General features: G+C 42.2%; 1 protein-coding gene across 1 annotated transcript in view; it reads right to left on the bottom strand.

Moving 5' to 3' along the window:
* Positions 1–23182, bottom strand: part of bckdk (branched chain ketoacid dehydrogenase kinase) — a 57406-nt gene that overhangs the window by 22949 nt on the left and 11275 nt on the right. Inside the window, exons 4-8 of the mRNA XM_060848137.1 lie at positions 21143–21190; positions 20888–21007; positions 17891–17989; positions 15472–15545; positions 4390–4518 (exon numbers count right to left, since the gene is read on the bottom strand). Coding sequence (XP_060704120.1) covers positions 4390–4518; positions 15472–15545; positions 17891–17989; positions 20888–21007; positions 21143–21190 — 470 coding nt within the window. The remainder of the gene's footprint in view (positions 1–4389; positions 4519–15471; positions 15546–17890; positions 17990–20887; positions 21008–21142; positions 21191–23182) is intronic.

Below are 23182 nucleotides of genomic sequence, written 5' to 3'. Positions count from 1 at the left end.
CATTGCCATTTCAGACGAATTACTGTGCAGACGGAAGAAATTTAAACACAAACAATGGCCAGGCAAGACCTCTCTTTAATGCTTTATGTCAGAGAGTGGTGCCAAGTACATTCTGTACAGAACTAGGAGGGCTGAGAGGCGTTTCTGACCACCAGCTGTATCCTGTGTGATAAACAGGATCCGATTACACTTTTGGAAAGCACTGTTTCAAAATTATATTTTATTTTTACATACGAAGTTAAAGCTGAACAACAGGACTATTGACCGAAAAGGTCAGCACAAGGGGGTTTTGGTCATTCTGGATTCAGAGGGATCTTTGTTAAGTGGGGGGGGGCACTGTTCCAAAAGATGCCTGATCTCTGAGCATTTGTTACAGCAGCAGAAATCAGGGAGAATGGAGGGGGTAGTGGCCAAACAGGATGTGGCACATTGTGAGACATCTTGCCCATTTTACCTTAAAAACATGAAAACTATCCTTCCTATTCCAAGATGGTGTGGGGATTGCTGGGGTATGTGTGTTATTTCAGGTTTTCAGCTAGCCTAGCTTTCCTTTGTTTCTGCCTCCTGCGTTGGAGGTGAGATGGTGCAGCCTCTGATTGAGTGGTAACGTACAGAGCTCTCGGATGGAAGGTGGAGAGTTTCAGATACTGCTGCAAAACATCCCACTAACAGTCTGCTTCTGAACAGTGGGGTTACTTTTATGGAAGTCGCTCTGGCAGTTATGTAGTTAACTTAATGCCGTAGCGCATGCCCGGGATCATATTACAGGGCTCCAGTAACAGAAAGTGGTAGTGTGCTGGGATAGGTTAAGTGTAATGTAGGGAAGCAGTGTGGCAGACGCTGATTAGTTTAGAGAGACAAAGCAAACCAGCCTGATTGGTTATGCTAATGTTACCCAATAAGCGTGGGAACAACAAGTGTACAAACTACAGAGGAGCAAAGACGTTGTGGGCACTCAGGGAAGACATTTTTCCGGCTGCCACAGCTTTGCTTTTGCAAGATTGAAGTTTAATGTCATGAAGGATTTTGCGTGTCTCCTGGTAATTTTTTTTATAGAACATGGAGTGATTCTTCCACAACTCTGTCCACAGAGAAACACTCACTGGCTAAACAAAGAGACCCCAGAGTGTGGAGCAATCAGCTATTAAGGAGATGGTTACAGCCACAAACACGTGTTCATGTCACAGCCTTTACAATGATCAATCAGATTGTGAATTCTTCCTTCTGAAGGCAGCAAAGATGCAACCTGGATGTAGCAACTCACAAAGGGCTTAATGTCAGATTTAATGTATGTATTTATTGGTTCCATCACTTCAAAATTTATATGATACAGAAGGTTCAAAGCAGAAGCTGAACAGGCTGAGGTTTATTTCCCTGGACCGTAGGACTGAGGAGGTGACCTTATAGAACTTTATAAAACCATGGGAGGCCATAGATAAGTTTCTACACTAGATTTAGAGATGCCAGTGTTGGACTGGGGTGTACAAAGTAAAAATCACACAACACCAGGTTACACAACCTGCTGGACTATAACCTGGTGTTGTGTGATGTTTAACTTCACAGATAAGGTGAATACCAAAAGGTCTTTTCCCCAGGGTATGGAAGTTCAAAACGAGAGAGCATAGGTTTAAGGTGAGATGGAAAAGATCTGAAAAGGTGATGCATGTATGAAACGAGCTACCAGAGCAAGTGGTAGAGGTGGGTACAATTACAACATGTATTTGGATAGGAAAGATTTAAAAGGGATATGGGCTAAAAGCAGGCAAATGGGCCAAGTTCAGTGTAGAAACTTGGTCGGCATGGATGAGTTGGGCTGAAGGATCTGTTTCCATGACTCATATTCTGGCATATTTTGAAAATCAGACTCTAAAACAGAGATTCTGCTAATTAATGACAGTAGCTGCAAATATCTACAGAGCCTGTCCCCAAGTTCTACCCTGGAAATGAACCCTCTTTAAAGGTATTCTCCATGCAGACTTCTGCTACTGCTGCTTTCAGAAACAATGGCAGACCTTATCCAGCCTCCCTCCCACTTTCCACCTCAGATGCTGTCTGACCAGCTGTGCTTTTCCAGCACCACATTCTTTGACTCTGATCTGCAGCATCTGCAGTCCTCACTTTCTCCTAGTTGGACTCATGAGAGTACATTTATGGCCCTAAAGTGCCTCAGCACTCGAGTGCAGCTGACAATGCATCAACAGCTCACCCTCCAACCTTATTACTTTTAAAATTCATTCGTGGGATGTGGATGTCACTGGCTGGGCCATTAATTATTGCCCATCCCTAACTGCCCTGGAGAAGCTGCTAGTAAAGAAGTTATGGGGAAAAATTAAAAAATAATTGACGAGGTCTTTGTCTTTCTGATAGTTAAGAGAGGCCCTTTCTCTCTAAAGTCATTAGATAGTTCCTGTTGTATCTTCAGGATTGCCTCAAACAGACTGTTGCAAAAGCTGAGCTTCAGCAAGTTTAATATCCTCTAGGTTAAACTTTACTACATAAGTGATTAGGGGAATAGGAAAAAGAGGCGGCCATTTGGAAGAACATTAATTCTGTTCCCCACTAAAAAGGGGATAGTAACTGATCCACACCCCAATTCCATTTATCCAATTGGGCTCCATATCCTTCAATACTCATGACAACCAATCTCTATCTCTCCCAGACTGGAAATTCACAACAGAGCTAGCACGTGTTGACGTTTGTCAGCAAGTGTTCCATGTTTTTTAAGACCCTTTTTTTTTAAATCAGAATTTGGTCTTCGTTTCTCTCCTGAATGTTCTGGCTCTGATCTTAAGTTTGTAACCCTTTGTCCTGGATTTTTTACGTCATGCAAGATATTTCTATCACTCAATCTTAAAACTCCAATTAAAATTGTTTAATGCAGAGAAGGTAAAGCTAGTTTATCAAATTTCTGCTGAGAATAACAACCGTGACAGCATTCTCTCTTTCCAAAGCCTAATTGTGTTGTCTAAGGTACCTAATTGTGTTGTCTATGCTAATAAATGCATGATCTCACATTGAGCTCCACTGAAACCCAATACTTAAAAAGCTTCTTTAAACAAAAATGGCAGCACATTTTTGGATTGGAATTCCCAACTCAATGCCCTCACTGGAATAAAAAGAGAATGGATATGAAAGTGAGATGGAATGGCTGTATTTCATGAGTGACATCAGCAAGTGACCATAAGGATGGAATGGTCTGTGCTTGTGAGAGACAACACTATCACATTCAGCAGTGTCAATAGAAGGGTTTGCAAAGCTCACTAAGGGCTGACAGTAGTCACTCGAAGGTAAGGGGAAACCATTTGGACGGGTGCCAAGGCTGATGGGCCTTTTTCAGAGCTCTACAACATTAGGCCACTATTGGAATACTGCATGCAATTCTGGTCTCCTTGCTATGAGAAAGGATGTTGTGAAACTTAAAGCCGCTCAGAAAAGATTTACAAGGATGTTGCCAGAGTTGGAAGGTTTGAGTTATAGGGAGGGGGCCAAACAGACTAGAGCTATTTTCCCTGCAGTGTTGCAGGATGAGGGGTGACCTCATAGAGGTTTATGTAATCATGAGGGGCATCGACAGGGTGAATAAATAAGGTCTTTTCCCCATGGTAGGGGACTCCAAAACTAAAGGGTACAGGTTTAAAGGGGAGAGGGAAATAATATAAAAGGGAAATTAAAGGGCAACATTTTCACACAGAGGGTGGTACGTGTATGGAATGAGCTGCCAGAGGAAATGGAGGAGGCTGGTACAATTACAACATTGAAAAGACATCTGGATGGGTATATGAATAGGAAGGGTTTAGAGGGATATGGGTCAAGTGCTGGCAAATGAGACTAGATTAGGTTAGGATATCTGTTTGGTGTGGACGAGTTGGACTGAAGGATCTGTTCTGTGCTGTACATCTCTATGACTCTATGATGTAACAGTGCCACAGAGTTGACCTTGACCAAGTGCTGCAGACTGGCACATTCCGAGGACCAAGACTGAGTCCAACTGCTGCCAAGGCACAATGGGAAAAGTCCACCATAGTCTTTCTGCCAAAGTTAAATGCTACTGTACAGAACCAAACTGCATTTGTGATTATATAAATAAAGACTTTTATGAATAAAGTATAATTTTTGAAATTAAAAAAAGTCAAGGATAATCAGCTGATATGCAGAATAGAACCCAAGTCACAAACCATAGGACACATACCCACTTATCACAGCAAGTTAATTATTTCAATAATTAACAACATGGAACAAGGCCAGAGGGCAGAAAGCAGGATTTTCCCTCATTCTCTACGGTCGGCCAGTTAGAGCATGGGGGTTCATCGCTGAACTGGTCCCATCCCCAGTCCCCAGTCCCTGGGCTCTCTATCATTACCTTCCATTGTGTGCGAAGACAGGACTCACCTCATTGCATTCTTCAGTAACTCAGGAAGGATGTAGTCCAAGGGCATTGGGATATAAGGGTACCTGGCTGCCACATGACCATTTATCCGTACTCTTGGGGAACTTCCATACTGATGCTCACACAACCGCCTAGAGAAAAAGGGAATAAAATAACAACTCATCTTTAAAGCAAACACTGATCTGCTCATGTTTGAGTGACAGAAATATTAACTCTACTCCTTTTACCACAGTGCTACTTCACCATAACATATAGGCTCGAATAGAGGCCATTCAGCCCATCGAGCCTGCTCCACAGATTAAAATCTTGAAAGCATCAGCATTAATCAGTTGCAGAATTATTGACATTTTTTTTGAGGTACACAGAACAATGCAGTATCCAGGTACTGCACAACTTAAAACAGCTTTAAAGTAACAAAAATGAATAATTAAGAAGAAATGTAGCAACAATAGCATTACTGCACAGTTACATCAAACGCTGCATAACTCTGCTTAAGCAATCGGGACTAATCAATGACCAATATTTATTGGGCTTGAACTTTATAATTTATAAAAAGGGATCAAGAGTTACAGGGAAAAAGCAGGAGAATGGGATCCTGCTCAGCAGTCCTCTGTATTTCTCTTTAGTCTTTACCTGTTTGTACCTGGTTTGTTGAAAGGGGTGGAAGGAGGCTGAAAGGTTAGTTTCATTTTTGCTCAATGTGTTGAAGTTTTGAAATTGATTTCCACATATATGATCTTGGATTTGCTTTCTTTTTTAGATTAGATTAGATTCCCCACAGTGCAGAAACAGGCCCTTTGGCCCAACCAGTCCACATTAACTCTCTGAAGAGTAACCCACCCAGACCCATCTCCCTCTGACTAATGCACCTAGCACTATGGGCAATTTAGCATGGCCAGTTCACCTGTCCTGCACATCTGTGGACTGTGGGAGGAAACCAGTACAAACTCAAAGTGCCAACGGACACGCCTGGTGATACTTCTCAAAACACTGTTTGGGATTTAATAAGAATCCGAGTGAATTCTATGTAAATAATTGTCAGCTGTCAGTTAACTTGCAGACAGACATTTTGAGACCGGTTTTCACAAATTTTAGTTGTGGTTAAAAAAAAGGAACAGATTCTTTATTAATTCTTCAAATTTACTGGATTTATGGGATTGATTTTATTTGTCACTTTCTTTTACTACAAAAGAAAAACACTATTACATAGAAAATAATGCTCAAAAATACTAGCTTTTAAAAACCATAAGAACTGACTTCAAAAGTTCCAAGACATAAGAAACTGCTACAATAGAGGGGGGAGGTCAGTATTTGATCCCCTCTGGTTTAGAACCCATTAAAACTACCTAGCATCAATTAAACAACAAACTTTCCAAAAGGCGTGGTCCATGGAGAGGGTAGGTTGGAGAATCACTGCAGCATTAGAAGCACCACTTCCACACCCCAGTGAGGATCCTTATCCAGAACATCTCAGCCACAGGACAACACGATGACAAGTGGCTGACATTGCTGCCTCACAACACCACAGACCTAGGATCAATTCCAGCCTTGGGTGATTGTCTGTGTCAAATTTGTATGTTCTCCCTCTCTCTGTGCAGGTTTCCTCTGGGTGCTCCAGTTTCTTCCCCCAGTCCAGAGATGTGCAGGTTAGGTGAACTGGCTATGCCAAATTGCCCAAAATGTATTAGCTATGGGAAATTTGGCGTTATTTGGAGTGAGGGAGCTGAGTCTGGGTGAGATGCTCTTTGGAGGGTAGGTGCCAACTTGATGGGCTGAATGGCCTCTTTCCACACGGCAGGATTCTATAATTCTATCATAACCCCTCCCAGATTTAAAAAGAAGCGTGTACAAACTGTGGGTACCACAAAAGGAACTAGCTATAGATACATAGGGAGAGGCAAACACTTCAAGCAAGGGACAGAAAGAACTTAATTTTTTTTAAAAATGAAAAAAAAAACCAAGCTGTGTCTTTCACAGTTTCAGGATATCTCCAAGCATTTTACAACCAGGATTTTATTGAATTGAAGTGTAGCTATTGTTGTAATACAGAAGCTCAGTTGTTCATTGCCTGTCATGATACAAACAAGACAATAAGTTTGTGTGATGTTGAAAGCTAAAGTTCAGCCAGAATTCCCCAGCTTTCCTTTGAAATCATGCCATGGAATCGTTTACATCAATCAGAAAGGACATATAGGGCCCTGATTTTACACATTGTTAGAAAAAGAAAAAGGAGCTTGCATGAAACGGCAACAAATTGCTTTCAAATGTACACAGGAGGGTTTTTTTTTTAACCGGGGACAGAGGGAAGTCACATGTGGGTGGCACAATGGCTGTGTTTGGCACTGCTGCCTCAGCACCAGGGACCTGGGTTCAATTCCAGCCTCTGATGACTGTCTTTGTACATTTCTCCCAGTGCCTGCTTGGGTTTCCTCCGATGTGCAGATTAGGTAGATTGGCCATGCTAAATTACCTGCAGTGTTCATGGATTAGATTAGACTTACAGTGTGGAAACAGGCCCTTCGGCCCAACAAGTCCACACCGACCCGCCAAAGCGAAACCCACCCATACCCTTACATTTACCCCTTACCTAACACTAGGGGCAATTTAGCATGGCCAATTCACCTGACCCGCACATCTTTGGACTGTGGGAGGAAACCGGAGCACCCGGAGGAAACCCACGCAGTCACGGGGAGAACGTGCAAACTCCACACAGTTAGTCGCCTGAGTCGGGAACTGAACCCGGGTCTCAGGCGCTGTGAGGCAGAAGTGCTAACCACTGTGCCACCGTGCCGCCCACAAATGTGGAGGCCAGGTGGATTAAGGATAGGGTAGGGGGTCGGGTCTGGGCGGGATGCTCTTCAGAGGGTTGGTGTGGACTTGATGGGCCGTATGGCCTGATTCCACACTGTAGGGATTCTATGAGTAGAAAAGGCTCACACTGTATCATCCAGAAATGAAAGTATGGGAAATAGTCAGCGATATGGCAAGTGTGCATCCAGGAGCATCAGCTGTGTCAGTGTTGACCTCAACATTTTAAAGGACTATTTGTACAGCTGATCAGAGGCAGCATTAAGGAGTACAGGAGCTGTGGGGCAGGCGGGGGAGAGGGGTGTTGGGGGATAAAGAAAGACCACAGCGTAACAGTTATGTCACGGGACTAAAATCCAGAGGCCAGGTTAATAGCCTAACCACAGCAAAGGGTGGAATTTAAATTCAATTACTAATTCAGAGTTGGATTACACAGAGACTCACAAAACTATCATGGATTTTTATAAAAACTCATCTGGCCAACTAAAACTCTTCAGGGAAGGATGTCAGTGTCCTTACCCAGACTGGCCTCCATGTGACTACAAACCCCTGCAACGTGGAGGACTCTGAACAGGCCATTTCCACTTAAATCACTCGTTAGAAGGACAATTCGGGAAGGACAAAAAACTGCGAAATTGCCAGTGACACTCTGATCTTATGGAAGATCTTTTCTAAATTCTTACATACATTAACTAAAAGTGGACAGGTCAGTGATGAAGAATATTGTAAACGTAGACATTCTTCGAATGACTTCATATTTCAGCCCCACACCGAGAAGGGAAAGCAGCCTGGTGCCTTCACCACAAATAAACAGAAGTGAGAAAATAAAGCATGACAGTAGCAGACAGTTTCCCACCGCTGAACCCATGGCTAACTTAGTCGCATAAAATTCATTACACAGAATTAATATCACTTGATCAGCTTGATCATCACTTTCTAATCAAAGGAGTTTTTGAGAATTCTCTATTTAATGTTCTGGAATGCAATCTGTAACGCTTGTCAACCTTTAACATCAGCAGAGGAGAAACATAGCTGGTCCACTGACTGCACAATATTATCTGCTCCAATCCCATTTCTAACTTCTCTCAATCTCACACTCAACATTTTTTTTACTTTAAATTATTTATCTGGTTCTTCTTCAATTAACAACAATCCTCATTAGGTTGAGGTGTTTGAAGGGTCCAATGGCCTTATTCAGAGACAAGCAGGGAATTCTGCTGAAACCACACAAATGGAGCGGTGACTAGGTCACTGCTGTGTTTGCTATTTAAGAACAGTTCAATGAACTGTCTTGGCACGTGAAAACATTTGTCAACGTTTGAGACACGTAATAACACACTAAATAAATACAAGCTTTTTTCCGCCCCATGAAATAAACTGGAAATAAACTTCTGCACTTGCAGTAAAGTAATCCACATTCAAATATCCTTTTGCACAATTCTATTTCTTCTACATTACTCCTTTCCACCTCAAGGAATTTGAATTTCAAGCAGCAAGGGACAAACAACACTTCCAGCTGCAGTCCTCATTGTTAAAGTAGTGTTCCACCACTAACCACATTCTGGGGGTTACCATTGACCAGAAACTGAACTGGAATTGCCATATAAATATAGTGGCTAACAGAGCTGATCAGAGGCGAGGAATACTGGTGAACAACTCATCTCCTGTCCATTTCGATTTTATAAACCTCTATAAGGTCACCCCTCAGCCTCCGACGCTCCAAGGAAAACAGCCCCAGCCTATTCAGCCTCTCCCTATAGCTCAAACCCTCCAACCCTGGCAACATCCTTGTAAATCTTTTCTGAACCCTTTCAAGTTTCACAACATCTTTCCGATAGGAGGGAGACCAGAATTGCACACAATATTCCAACAGTGGCCTAACCAATGTCCTGTACACAACATGACCTCCCAACCCCTGTACTCAATACTCTGACCAATAAAAGGAAAGCAAACCAAATGCCTTCTTCACTATCCTATCTACCTGTGACTCCCCTTTCAAGGAGCTATGAACCTGTATTCCAAGGTCTTTGTTCAGCAATACTTCCCAGGACCTTACCAGTGTATAAAAGTATATGAAGTCCTGCCCTGATTTGCCTTTCCAAAATGCAGCACCTCACTAAAGCTCCACCTGCCACTTCTCAGCCCATTGGCCCATCTGATCAAGATCCCATTGTACTCAGAGGTAACCTTCTTCATTGTCTACCACACCTCTAAGTTTGGTGTCATCTGCAAACTTACTATGCCTCCTACATTCACATCCAAATCATTTATATAAACGACAAAAGCACCAATCCTCGTGGCACTCCACTAGTCACAGGCCTCCAAGTCTGAAAAGCATCCCTCCAACCCCACCCTGTTTTCTACCTTTGAGCCATTTCTGTATCCAAACGGCTAGTTCTCCCTGTATTTCATGTGATATAACCTTATGAGCCAGTCTACCATGGAGAACCTTGTCGAATGCCTTACTGAAATCCATATACATCATGTCCACCACTCTGCCCTCATCTATCCTCTTTATTACTTCTTCAAAAAATTCTATCAAATTCAAAAGATATGATTTCCCACGCACAGAGCCATGTTGACTACCCCTAATCAGTCCTTGCCTTTTCAAATACATATAAATCCTGTCCCTCAGGATTCCCTCGAACAACTTGCCCACTACTGACATCAGGGTCACTGGTCTATAGTTCCCTGGCTTGTCCTTACCACACTTCTTAAACAGTGGCACCGCCCTAGCCAACCTCCAGTCCTTGGGCACCTCACCTGTGACTATCAATGATCCAAATATTTCACTAACAGGCCTAGCAATCCCTTCCCTTGCTTCCCACAGAGTTCTAGGGTACACCTGGTCAGGTCCTGGGGATTTATCCACTTTTTCGCGTTTCAATGCTACATGGACTGTGGTTGTTCAAAATCCCAACTCACCACCTCCTTCTGGAGGGCAGTGAGGAATGGGAAATAAATATTGGTTTTACCAGTGATGTGTACATCACCAAGAAGTTAAACAAAAATGCAGAGTTTAACGAAGAGTTTGAAAACTGAAGCAAGAACCTGGTTAACGGTGCAACTGACTGCAAAGCGATTGGTTTATGTTAGCAGGATTGATTGTCTGTTCTCCGGTGAAATTCAGCACTGCACTCTAATCTCCCTTTCGAAGCATACGAAGCCTTGCGATTGTGTATGCAACCTCTGAAGCTTCAAAAGTATTTCACAGTCTTTTTAAAAAAGGCAGCTATTGTAGTAATACAGGAAACATGGCGAAGAATTTGAAGACAGGAATCTTCTATAATAAGGAGTGGGTAACGACTGAATAATGTACTTTGGTGCCATTGGTTGAGGGTTAAATATTTGCCGGGTTTGCGAACACATCTGATTTAGAATAGAAAGGGTGAAACTGTTTCCAATGGCTCAAGAGTGAAAAACCAGGTCACTAAATTGAAGGTCATCAGCAGAAGAACCAAGTGATGCTGAGGAAATTAATTATTAGAATCCTGCCTAAAAGGGCTATGGAAACAGATTCAGTTCAGTGAATTTAATACAACTTTTCAAAGGAAAAAAATGTCACGACTATGGAGGGGTAAAGCAGGGGAATGGGACTAATTTCTTTGCAACAGTTTACTTAATAAGAGTCTACAAAGCGATAATGGACCAAATAGAATTGAAAAGCACAGGAAGAACCTAAGAGTCTTTGAGGACAATAGGGAGAATTCCTCAGTGCTACTTCGGAAAAATAGCAGGGGATCTTTCACACTCACTGGGAGGAGAGAGACGGGGTCTCTAAGTTCTCTTCCAAAAGGCAGCACCATCAACAATGGAACACTTCCTCAGTACTGTACTGGAAGAATTAGCCCAGAGATAGGAGGTAATGCTGATGGTCTATCAGGCACTTGTTAGACCTGAATTGGAGTATTGCACACCAAAATAGGTATCACATTATAGGAAGGCTGAGTATGCGACAGAGACAGAGAGACAGAGAGGAGGATAGATTGATGGAGTTGGATTACTTCAGGTCTCCGGTTATAGGAAAGAGATTATTAAGCTCGAGGGGGCTCAGAAGAAATTTACCAGATGTTGCCGGGTACGAAAGGTTTGAGTTATAAAGGCTGGAACTTTTTCACTGGAGAGGCGACTTTAAAGAAGTTTATAAAATAATAAGGAATATAGGTAGGAGTTAATGGTAATTGTCTTTTCCCCAAGATGGGGGATTTCAAGACTAAAGAGGCATATCTAAAAGGTGAGAGAACTTTTTTAAAAAAACACACACTGTGGTTTGCGAATGGAAAACACTTTAAGAAAATGGAGAACGTGGGGACAATTACAACATTTAAAAGATTTTTAGGTAACTACGTGACTAGGAAAAGGTTTGGAGGGATATGGGCCAGCAGCAGGCAGGTGGGACTAGTTTAGTTTTGGATTATGTTCAGCGTGGACTGGTCGGTCTGAATGGTCTGTTTCTGTGCTGTATGATGTTATGACTAATAGCCAGAAGCATGCTGACCCACCAGCGCAATTCTATTGTCTCCCATGAGGAGATGCAGGTGAGTTAACAAGAACAACTAGGGTCAAATTTTACACGAGATGTAGGAAAATTCCAGATTTTTGGCCAAAAATAAGGTGTAGACTTTTACACGTAATCAACTATTACTCAAGCATATACGTAATCAACTTCCATTCCAACCAACCAGCCTCTGCTCAGCAACCAGACAGGTTAACACAGAATAGACTTGTCAGCAAAACTCAAGCCCAAGGGGCAAAAGGTGTAGTAGTAATATAGGAACAAATCTGGCTCAAGCTTAGAAAACAGCATTAGTGGGTGGCTGTTTTACCAGATTTGAGGGAGGTAAATTGTTGTTTTACCTAGAAGGAGGGATAGTGTGTTCCCCAAGGTTCAGAGCTGAGATCTCTGCTGGTGCCAATATACAGTACATCCAATGTCAATAGGCCACAATTTAAGCATTTTTAGACAACATGATCGTCATAGTACATACTGAGGAAAATAGCAACAAAATACAGTGGCTGGGGAACAGTCAAACATATGGTAGTAAAACTCACCACTGGAAAGTGTGAAGTGATAGAAGGGAGAACGTGGGGAGTCATGAAACAGCATTAAATACTGAATGAAAAACTTTGCGGGTATTTACATACAAGCCTTTGAAGTTAGCAGGACAGGAGAATAACGGATACAGGGATCCTGGGCTTCATTAATAGGGTCGTAATAATAAAGTATCGAGGAAGTTAGTTACATACAATATTCGTTCAGCATGTGGGGGAGTATTGTCCCAATTCTGAACACCAAATGTTACGGAAAGAAGAATAAAGCCAACAGTGCAGGTTAAATCCTGTACTGGCTGTGCAGTTCATGGCAAGTCTGCCTCAGCACATGCTTGTGGTTAATGCTCAAGTTGTACATAACCATCCCTCCCATGCTGTAATGCAGAGAGCTGCCTGTGCTCCTTTAGGATGTGTGGCTCCATGTTTTGCAAAGAATTTCAACAAGAGATTTACTTGAAAACTTCCAGGGATGAGGTCCCATAGATACAATGAAGAAGCAGGGTTTGTTCTCCTCATAGAAGAGGTGCTTAGAGGAGATTTGATAAAGGGGTTTTGGATTAAAAGAGTTTAGATGGAGTACGTTGTGGTTCAGGGATTAGTAAATAGAGTGGGAGAGAATGAAGATAATGAGCAAAAGAACTGGAAGCAACATCTAAAGAACTATTCCTAAAATAAGATCTTAGGATTTGGATAAGATGACAGATACAGAATTAATAGTTAACCTACAAAAGGGAATGCAATCAATTTTTGAAGGGGAAAATAAATTCGCTTGGGGATGATAGTGTGAAGCGTTAATGCCACTGAACTAGTAATCCAATGTCCAAACTAATGCTCTGGGTAGTGGTGGAATTTTAATTCAATTAACATTGGGAATTGAAAGCTAGTCTTGATAATGGAAAACCATGAAACTATGAATCATGCTCAAGTTCACTACAGCCCTTTGGGGAAGGCCTGTGACGTGTTAGCCTCTGCTCAGCAATGTGGTTGACCCTTAACTGAATACGAAATGGCTTGGAAAACCACTTTCATTCCAGAGCAATTAGGGATGGACAACAAATGCTGCTCTTGCCAGAAACACTGAAATTCCACAAAAGTTCAAGAAATTGCAGAGATATGGAGAACGAGCAGAGAGTAAAATACACCAGTTAGAATGGGCAGAAAGGCCTCCTTGTGTACTGGACTATTTTTGATGCTATGGCATACTATACAATGCAATGAGAAGACCTCTCAAGTGTGTAAATTAGATATCCTGATGTTCTGGACCATGACAGGCTATCATGTGATTTGACACGACTTAGCTTTACTTAGTGTTCCACAGTGTGAGCCGCCCTTAATGTAGTGTCCTGACAGCTCTGCAGGGAGCTCATGGAAAGCTTAAACGCACAATAAATGTTTCACAGAACTTCTGCTCTTTGAAAAGGGATCCGTACAAACAGCTGAAAATGTGTTGCTGATTAAAGCGCAGCAGGTCAGGCAGCATCCAAGGAACAGGAAATTCGACGTTTCGGGCACAAGCCCTTCATCAGGATTCCTGATGAAGGGCTTGTGCCCGAAACGTCGAATTTCCTGTTCCTTGGATGCTGCCTGACCTGCTGCGCTTTAACCAGCAACACATTTTCAGCTCTGATCTCCAGCATCTGCAGACCTCACTTTTTACTCCATACAAACAGCACTAACTGGTCAGTCACTTCGATACTTCTTGGAAAATCTCACTGTATTTGAACTGGCTGCGCAGTCTACCCACAGAACAAGAGCTCACTTGAAGGAGTTCATTTGACGTGAAGTGATTCTGGATGTCATTAAGGTGTGAAAAGGGGTGTTGTTCAAAGGCCAGGAAGGCACAGCTGGAGTCAAACACCATGCTAAGCAACTGAATCTCAGCACTGTCTTCAGCATTCCTGCAACAATTGCAGGGAAAGTAATCAGCATGGATAGCCACTTAACACTCCCCAGTGAGAGATCTTGTGGTGCAGTGGTAGCACTTAGCTCTGGAGTCAGAAGGTCCAGCTTCAAGCGCCACATCAGGACTTGTTGGCAACGTGGAAACAAGATTCATGACAATCAGCCCCGGAATCTTTCCAGCATCTCTGCTCAAATTCCCAAAGGTGAAAAGGGAAAAAAAAGTGCTTATGAAGATAATGTTAAAAAGTCACTATCTAGTTTTTGTTTAGATGGTTTAGAAGGTGTAGATGAAGGGGAGAATGGGATCTGATATAGTAACATTATTACATGAACAAGTCTGCAATAACTCACTAACTGGCCTCCTCTACAAGTTGAGCAAAGCTAAGGTATGGTCACTGCTGAAAGACCCGACATCCTTTACCTATAAAGTTTCTAGATGATTTTAAATTAAATCAACTTGTTTTAAAAAAAAGAATAAAGTCATCAATATTCAATTTTTCTTTCCAAAATAGAAATATCATTGGTTCATGGTTCAGTAATGGAAAAAAACTGGAGCTAAAGAGCCAGTGTGTTTTTCTCTCTCCTCTCTGCCAACCCATATACAGTCTGTTATTCACCAGAATTAGACTCCGTACACAAGCCTACTCTCAGGCCTCTCTGATGGACCAGACTGATGTGCAATACAAGCCCTTCCCCGGCCCTTGTTCTTAGCAGGGAACTACACTGAAAACTGCAAGGTTCTAACTTTTATTATTCACTAAGCTAAGAGATGGAGGCTTTGGAAGTGTAACAAGAAACATAATGAAAAACAAAAAAATTAGTTTCAGCTGTGATTATGTGGTTCTTGCCAAGTCAAGGACCCTGCTGTATGTTTAATTTTAAACAAGCACCACATCACACAGACAGCAATGACAGGAATGTCAGCCTTTCCCCTGCCCTTGACATAATAGAAACAACCAGCTCACTGTCAAACAGACTGCATACCTTTCCTTCTTCAGCCGATTAGCATGACCCACCCCCTTCCAGATAATACTGATGATTCAATTACTAAAAAAAATCACAAAGGCCAGGGCTTCCTGGATAAGAGTCACGTAGTTGCCAGGGGGAAAAAAGGTTTTAAAAATAAACTCAGTCTAAATAAAGCTAAATATCACAGATCTGAAATAAGAAAAACGAAGTACTGGAAAACCTCAGTGGCTTTGGCATCCTCTGTGGAGAGCATGTGCCAAATGTTTCAAGCAAATGTGTCATCTTTTGGCGTCACAGCATGTTCTCTACTCTTTCCAAATTCAATGACTAATCTCACACAGGGCAGGACTCACCGAGCAAAATCTACCCACTTCTCAATGATCTTCTTTGGAGACAGCCGTGTACAGATAATTCCCACAAAGTCAGGCTGCGAAAAGAACACAGAAAAACAGACAGACTTAACTACAGAACATAGAAAAGTACAGCACAGTACAGGCCCTTGGGCCCACGATGTTGTGCTGAAGATTAATACTAATCTAAAATAAAATAGCCTAACCTACACTTCCCTCAATTCGCTTTTGTCCACATGCATGACCAGCAATCGCTTAAATGTCCCTAATGACTCTGCTTTCACCATTACCACTGGCAACATATTCCATGTGCTCACAACTCTCAGCATAAAGAACCTACCTCTGACATCTCCTTTACACCTTCCTCCTAACACCTTAAAACAATGACATCTCATGGCAGTCAATCTGGGGAAAGGTCTCTGGCTATCAACTCTATCCATGCCTCCCATTACCTTGCACACCTCTACTATTTCAGGAATAAGATAACATTGCAAATAAAGAGGCAGTTCGGCCTGGCTGGTCTACATTGGTGTTTATGCCACACAAGTTTCTTCCCATCGTAACTACACCTCACCATGTCAACATACATGTCCACAGAAATAGATCATGTTATGGACCAATGGTATTACCATGTGATTTGGACGGTCATGGTTCAGAAGGCTTGATGGGAAAGAAGAGGAGACAGATTAATTAAGAAGTTCCAAGCTGCCCTAACCTAGTGAGACCATCTTTCCTTCTCATAGTTAAGTTTTACTCCATTGTAGTTAGTCACAGACATGTCTATATCATACAGTGTCAAAGCAGAATAATTAACTAAAGGCATGCATTAACATGGAAGGGATAAGGCATCAATAAACAGTGTCAGACTTGGCACGCTTGCTTCTGGATCAGAAGGTTACAGGTTCAAGCCCCACACTGGAGATTTAAGCAGGAGAGCCTAGGCTGATACTTCAGTGCAGTACAGGGAGCTACACTATTGGAGGTAGTCCCTTTCAATGCAAGGTCCAATTAAACAAGGCACTATCTGCTGTCTCAGGTGGATGGAAAAAATGCAATGGCAAGTTTGGGAGAAGAGCATAAGAATTCTCCCTCGTTTCATGGGCTACATTTACCCATCAACTAACATCACCAAAACAGGTTAGTTGGTTGTGACCTTCTGAGTCTAACACATACCACTTCAAGTATGGCTGTAGACCACTCAGGGATGTTGACAGAGTGAAAGGCATTGTATAAATGCAAATCTTTCTGACATTTCTATTATGGCATCAGCTTCCAATTTGTTCAAATCATAGAATCTCCACAGTGTGGAAAGAGGCCATTCAGCCCATCAAACCTCTGAAAAGCTGTGACCAAGACCCACTCCATCCCTGTAACCCCACATTTCCCCATGGCCAATCCACCTAACCTGCACATCTTGGGACTGTGGGAAGAAATTGAAGCACCTGGTGAAATACCACACAAACACTGGGAGAACGTGCAAACTCCACACAGACAGCCGCTGAGGCTAGACTCGAACGCGGATCCCTGGTGCTGGGAGGCAGCAGTGCTAACCACCGTCATAAGTGTTACTCCTTGGAAATGTCAGCAACATGTTCCCACAGGAAGACTCAGATCAAAAATGTCAAACATGCCTGAGATTCTCAACATCAACAACCTGCATTGAACAGTTTGTTGGAGAGAGTGTAGCCTCTTGATCTCAACCAAGAAAAACACCCTGGACCAAGCCACCCTTGGGTGCTCTGCTGCCTCCTTTATGTGATAGCATAACAACATCAGCAGAGAACTACAATACACAAAAAAAATCATCGTCCATTATTTGCTGGAGAGGAATTTTGCAATTTCTGTGTCAATATACAATCTAGAATAGCAACTCTTACTGGGTCTAAACTCTGTTTTCATGGGCAACCCTTTCCCAGCAATCACTCAGTAACTTCTGGGTACTCTCAGTCTTTGTGACAGCAATGTGTTTGCTGTAGGCAATAATTTAATCATTAACATTACCAGCACTTTATCCACCTGGACTCATGTGGAAGGACAGCACACTGTTTACTTCACTCCTAGCAGCAAACAGGTTTCACTCCATGCAGGGTTTCACTGCCCTGCAGGTTTCCCTTTAAAACAATTTTCTCCCCTGGTTTCTGCACATTCTCTGGTTCCAAAGGCAGTCCATTTTCAAGGAGCAGTGCAAGTTCTCTTTTGAGAGAGGTTGCTGCTTATCTTGTTTGCTTCTGCAAATGGTTACTCATAAATCAGCACTTGACATTTTAACTGCGCTCCCTCAAAAAGCTGACGCAAACAACCTGCAAGGCCGGATGAGTTGGTATAAACTAGACACCCAGAATTTGAATTGAACTAAACCCAAGAAAACAGTGGGACTTACAAAGGCCCATCTAACATCTCCCTCATCCTATTGAACACTTACATTATTCTCATACAGAGTCAGGTGATGTGTTGCCAGCATACGGATTCCCAGTCGGGACGTCAGAGTGTCGTCCAGGAAAGAACGGATCAATGATTCATCCTGAAAAATTGAGGCACCATTGTACAATGAAATGCAACGGAAAATGCTCGGTTAGCCAACTCCTTGCTCCTGCACTATCGCCACAGCCTTTGTTACCTTCAGATTCAACTGTTCCAAAATGCCCCTTCACCAGCTTCACATCTTATACCCTCCATTAAACTTCAATTCATACAAACCACTGCTGTCTGCATTTTCACATGTATCAATTCTCCCATCGCCTGATCTACAGAGGAACCTCGGTTATCCGAGCATCACAGGCAGGGAGTATTTTGTTCGGATAATCAAATGCCAGGTAACACAGTTCAGCCAAGCATCAGGACCTTGAAATCTTGTCCGGATGATCTGAAATTCGGATAATCAAATGCCAGATAATCAAGGTTCCTCTGTACATTAGCTGACACTGAGAACCAACACCAATTTTTTTTAATCCTCATTTTTACAAGCACAATCCTCTGAGATAATTCTGATCTTCCCATCTGGACTCTTGCACACCCCTGATTTTAACCACCGCATCACTGGTGGCCTCAAGGGCATTAACTCTTAATTTTCACCCAAAACTGTCCAGCTATCCAAACTTTCTCTCCTTAAAAGACGTTTCTTATAAATCTGCCTCTTTGATTCAGTTTTCACCTTCTGCCTAAAAACATCAATTCGGAAAAGATAATCAAATTTAGTTTGATAAAGTTCCCATGCAGTGTCCATGATGTTAAAAAGGTGTCGTATAAATACAAGTTTCACCTTTGTGTGACTACAGAGCGAAAAACAGCCACATGTGACAACACATCAGGCTTGGAAGATCGCAACACAGGCAGACATTTTTCAAGGTGCTGCATTTGTGGCAGTGCAGAGGTAACAGAGGGGCCTGTGGAAGGAAAACTGCACAAGGTCTCCTCTGGGTCACTACAAACATCTCCTGCAGAGCCAGCTTGACAGCAGCATTGCCAGAGCTTTGGAATTATACCCCTAGACCAAAGAAGAACAAGGAACAAGACAGCACAGGAACAGGCCCTTTGGCTCAGCAAGCCAGCATGGATTTTACCCTGGTTTTCAGCTGGGAAAAAGGTGTAAGATCCAAATAGATGTGTTGCAAATTAAATAGATTTCCTGCGGAGATTTATATGTTCTAATCAACCTGTTCTAAAATGCTATTATACACCTAAGTGGAACTTGAACCTAGGTTGTTTGATGAATTTGCATGTGCTATACATAACCCTCTGAGAATAAATAAAGAGGTGATTTGAAACCCACTTCCTAAATCTCTCACCCCTGGGAAGTTGCTCATGCCCTGTCTGCTTCTGTTCTACACTTATTAATGCCACAGAATGAGTCAACAACCCAACATTTATAAATCGGGTGACAACCAGGGCCATCAATTGTGAACCAGAAAGACCTTGTGTTCTCTTACATCTAACAAGACTGCTAACACAAATTAAAGGACCGACATATGGAGAACATGTATCAGATTCAGCTGGAAATTTTATGTCGAAAAACAAATTCAGCAAATCTTTTGTGTTTTGGGCTGGGGAGTAATGACAAGGAGACAACTCCCCCACTGGAACCACTGGATTCCAATGCAGGAGGTAAAGTAGGCCAATCAGAATCTAAAATTAAAGTTTAAGACCCTGTAATGAGCTTTTGTTGGGCTACAATGCAGCATTGTGGAAATCATTATTCAGCCGTGCTCTCAGATACAAGCTCAGCTGTATTTCTGGCACCTTCCGAAAAGTACTTCACGACACCAAAGTGAAATGAAGCAGCCAGGGGCTTGTGACGTCAGTGCTGTTCTATTCATCAAAACAAAGCTCCACAGGACTCCCATCTTTCAGAATTTCCCATGGGGTGGGCAGCATAGCTACAAGGCTCATTACTTCTTACCATTTGAGCATGCACATCCATAACAGTTTCAAAAGACAAATCCTTCCATCACAACAGTTGCCTTTTCACCTTCCAGAAAAGCAACTTGCATTTGCCTAGCACCATGAATGCAAGGAAGATGCTCCCCGAAAAAATTCACATTTCGTTAGTCAGGCAAAAAGGTGATGCCAAACTAAGTCAAAATGGTTCTGGGCAGAGCGACCAAACACTTTGGTCAAAAAGTTGGACTTTTACAGTCAGTGACAACATTTAAAAATTGCTGTGTTGACTATAAAGCATGTCAGGAGGTCCTGATGTTCTGAAAGATGCAATGTGATTACAAGTCTACAAAAGGGAGTGAAGTCATTATAGAGGTTTAGGAAGGATCACAGCATTTGTACAGGACAGAGTGTCAGAGCAGAGCAGGCTGCCCCAAATCCATTGAAAACACATCAGGATTTAGAACGCAGATGTTTTACAAGGTACACTGGTCAGTCATTATATGACAGGATTACAGGCGCAGCAAACAGAAAGGACACAGTGAAACAAAATATTGGTGAGAGTAAGGTTCACATTTCCAGAGTTGGAAGGGATGCCTCAGAGCTGCCTAAGAGGAAAGTGATTGGAATGGGTCACATTCGGAGAGGCTAAACCGAGTTATCCCAGGACAGGGCACAAACATAACCACTTTCTAGTCTGCCTTACTGCAGTAGTGCCATATGAACAGCCCACCTGACAGACACTGCCATCACTAAACAAGTAACTCTGCCAAAAATGACATTCAACCAAAACTCAGATTTTCATGTAAGTGGAATGAGAACCAAGCCCCATGTCAAGTATCATCAAATGAGCTGACAATAATGAACATTATTTCACTCAGCACGACTGCTTTATGGAATTCGAACGCTTCTCAAAGAAAGTACTCATTTTGGCAGGAAAGTGTAACAAGGGTCAGTCTAGCGAAGAAAGAGACAAGACAGTGGTTAATTAAACTTCATTAAAATGTCTACATATTACAGACTCAAAACAATGATGTTCATCTACCTGCACGTATTTGCGGCATTCTCTGAAACCTTCAGCCAGCATCGTCACAACATCTTTATGGTCATCTAAGAGCTGACGAATCATCTTGCAGTACTGAGACTCTGTCTTGCTGTCTGTGATCTAAGGGAGTAATAAAAGGAGGGAATTGCTGGATTTGCACAATCCCTGCAAAATCTTACTTTCCACAAAAAAAACAAAAAGGGAGTTGGAAAGAAGGAAAGGGAAGGTTGGGTAAATAGCTAAAAATATACTCACTGGTGGGAAATCAGACAACACCTGAAAGGCTCTGATGTACAGCTCATGCTGGAATAAAAGGAACATATTACCAAATGAATAAACACAAGTCAAAAATCAGAGTCAACATGAAGCTCACCCTCTCCCCACATCATGATCCACCTTTCAGAAGCATCACTGTGTGACTACGGCAAGGCACACCTCAAAGTGCCACAATTCCTGCTGTTGCAGCTCAGAGACATAAGAAAATAGAGACTGACAAGGAAGTTTTATTTCTAGCAATCACCCAAGCTTGATCCAATCACATTGATTTCGTGTTGAGCACCGCTGAAGAACAGGCCAGCAGCAGAACAGTCATCGGATTGATCAAGGTTTTGTTTTAAAAACATTGTCAAATCAAAACAGGCAAGTAGCAATAAACAATGGATCAAGTCACCTTTTTTTTCGCGCTGGTTAAAAATGGCTATTCAGTCACCAGGAGATATAACCATGTCAGTAAGACCCCAGCAAACAAATGGGTTGTGAAAAAAATGTGTATCTTCTTTATTGAGGCTTCCTCTTTACCTGCCACCTCAATGAGCCCTGGGTCACCGTGCTCTGCTCAGGCTCTGAAGCCAAAGTGTGGGGGAATAGCACTTAATGTAAATGTATTGGGGGGGGGGGGGGGGGGGGGGGGGGGGGGGCAATCAACCCCAACTTGCACACACTGCACAGAGGCTTCTGCCCATGTGTGGGTCCACCAGGCTCCCTATTAACCACATTTACACCAACTGACAGGAGCAACCCAGGAATAAACAAGGCCTGGTAGCTGAATGAGAGAGACAAAGCAGGATGGGTGTCAGGAGAGGAAGTTTTGAATAGTGATGAGGAAGAAATAATGAGGTCAGTTATCATCAACCAGTGTGTCTTTTTTCTAACCGAAGAAGCTGTAACTTGCTATTACCTTTCTGAACTACTATCTTTAACTAATGAATTAAAATCAAAACTAAAACAATTTAAGATTTTAAAATAAATTACCACATGAACGAATTTGGTTTGATTGGCAAGGCCACATGCTATAACTGCAACAGAATGTCTACAGCTTGAGAACGATCAGCTAAGAGAGTGTGTTTAATCTGTAGATAGCACCAAGGATCACAGAGGATGAAGATTACCTATTGTTTTGTTCAACAGGCTGCCATCCCACTGCAGGTTAAGTCGAACTTTAACGTTAGTAGGAGGCTGTAATGGACAGTCAGGCAGGGATGGCGATCCAAGATGGAACAATGAAACAGCCTCAGCTTATGATTATGGATGTAAGCAGCAAAGATGCAGGTCATCAGCTGCAGGGGATTTTTCCTCTTTTGAAATCTCTAATATAATTTCCGAACAGGGATTCTTTAACTGCCATTTTCAGAATTTGATTGCGTCTGTCTTCACAAAAGACAAAAATGTGTTTGATCCCTTTTCCATTTCCTTCTATCCAGAGATAATTTCACTTCTCTCTGCTTTAATGGACCCACATGTAATTTCCGTTTACCTCCCTACAGGAAAGTTTACAATTTACTTTCATGGCTCTAGCTTGCCCACTTTTATTCTTCTTCCTTGAAAACTAAAATTCTTCCAATCCTCTGTTCTACTACTTACTTTTTAAAGCAACATTTTAAGTCTCTTCCTTTGATCTTTAATTCCACATGCTAGCCACAGGTAGACAATTTCTTTCCTGTGGGGACTTTACGCATTAAAGGAATGTATATTTGTTGCACATTATATATTCTTTAAATGCTAGTCACTGCTGACCTACCATTCCATCTTTGTACTGTGGCTTCCAACCTGCTGCAGCCAACTTTTTCCACATAGCTACATGATTAAGGACAAAGTTTGAAACTTAACCATATCACAGACTCAATACAAAATTGTATGGTTTCTTACAATAGGGTTAGCTACAGTTCTACATGAAAAGCTGTACATGATCCAGAGGACGCAAGTTAAAATCTCACCAAGCGCTGCCTGAAAATTAGAATGCAGTTTAAAACAAGAGCAGAAACTGAAAGTGGTCATTGGTAAAAAAAGAACACAAAG

The sequence above is a fragment of the Hemiscyllium ocellatum genome, chromosome 31 (assembly GCF_020745735.1).
Source record: "Hemiscyllium ocellatum isolate sHemOce1 chromosome 31, sHemOce1.pat.X.cur, whole genome shotgun sequence".
Lineage (NCBI taxonomy): Eukaryota > Metazoa > Chordata > Chondrichthyes > Orectolobiformes > Hemiscylliidae > Hemiscyllium > Hemiscyllium ocellatum.
Note: the sequence above shows the minus strand (reverse complement) of the source record. Positions and strands in the feature narration are given on the sequence as shown.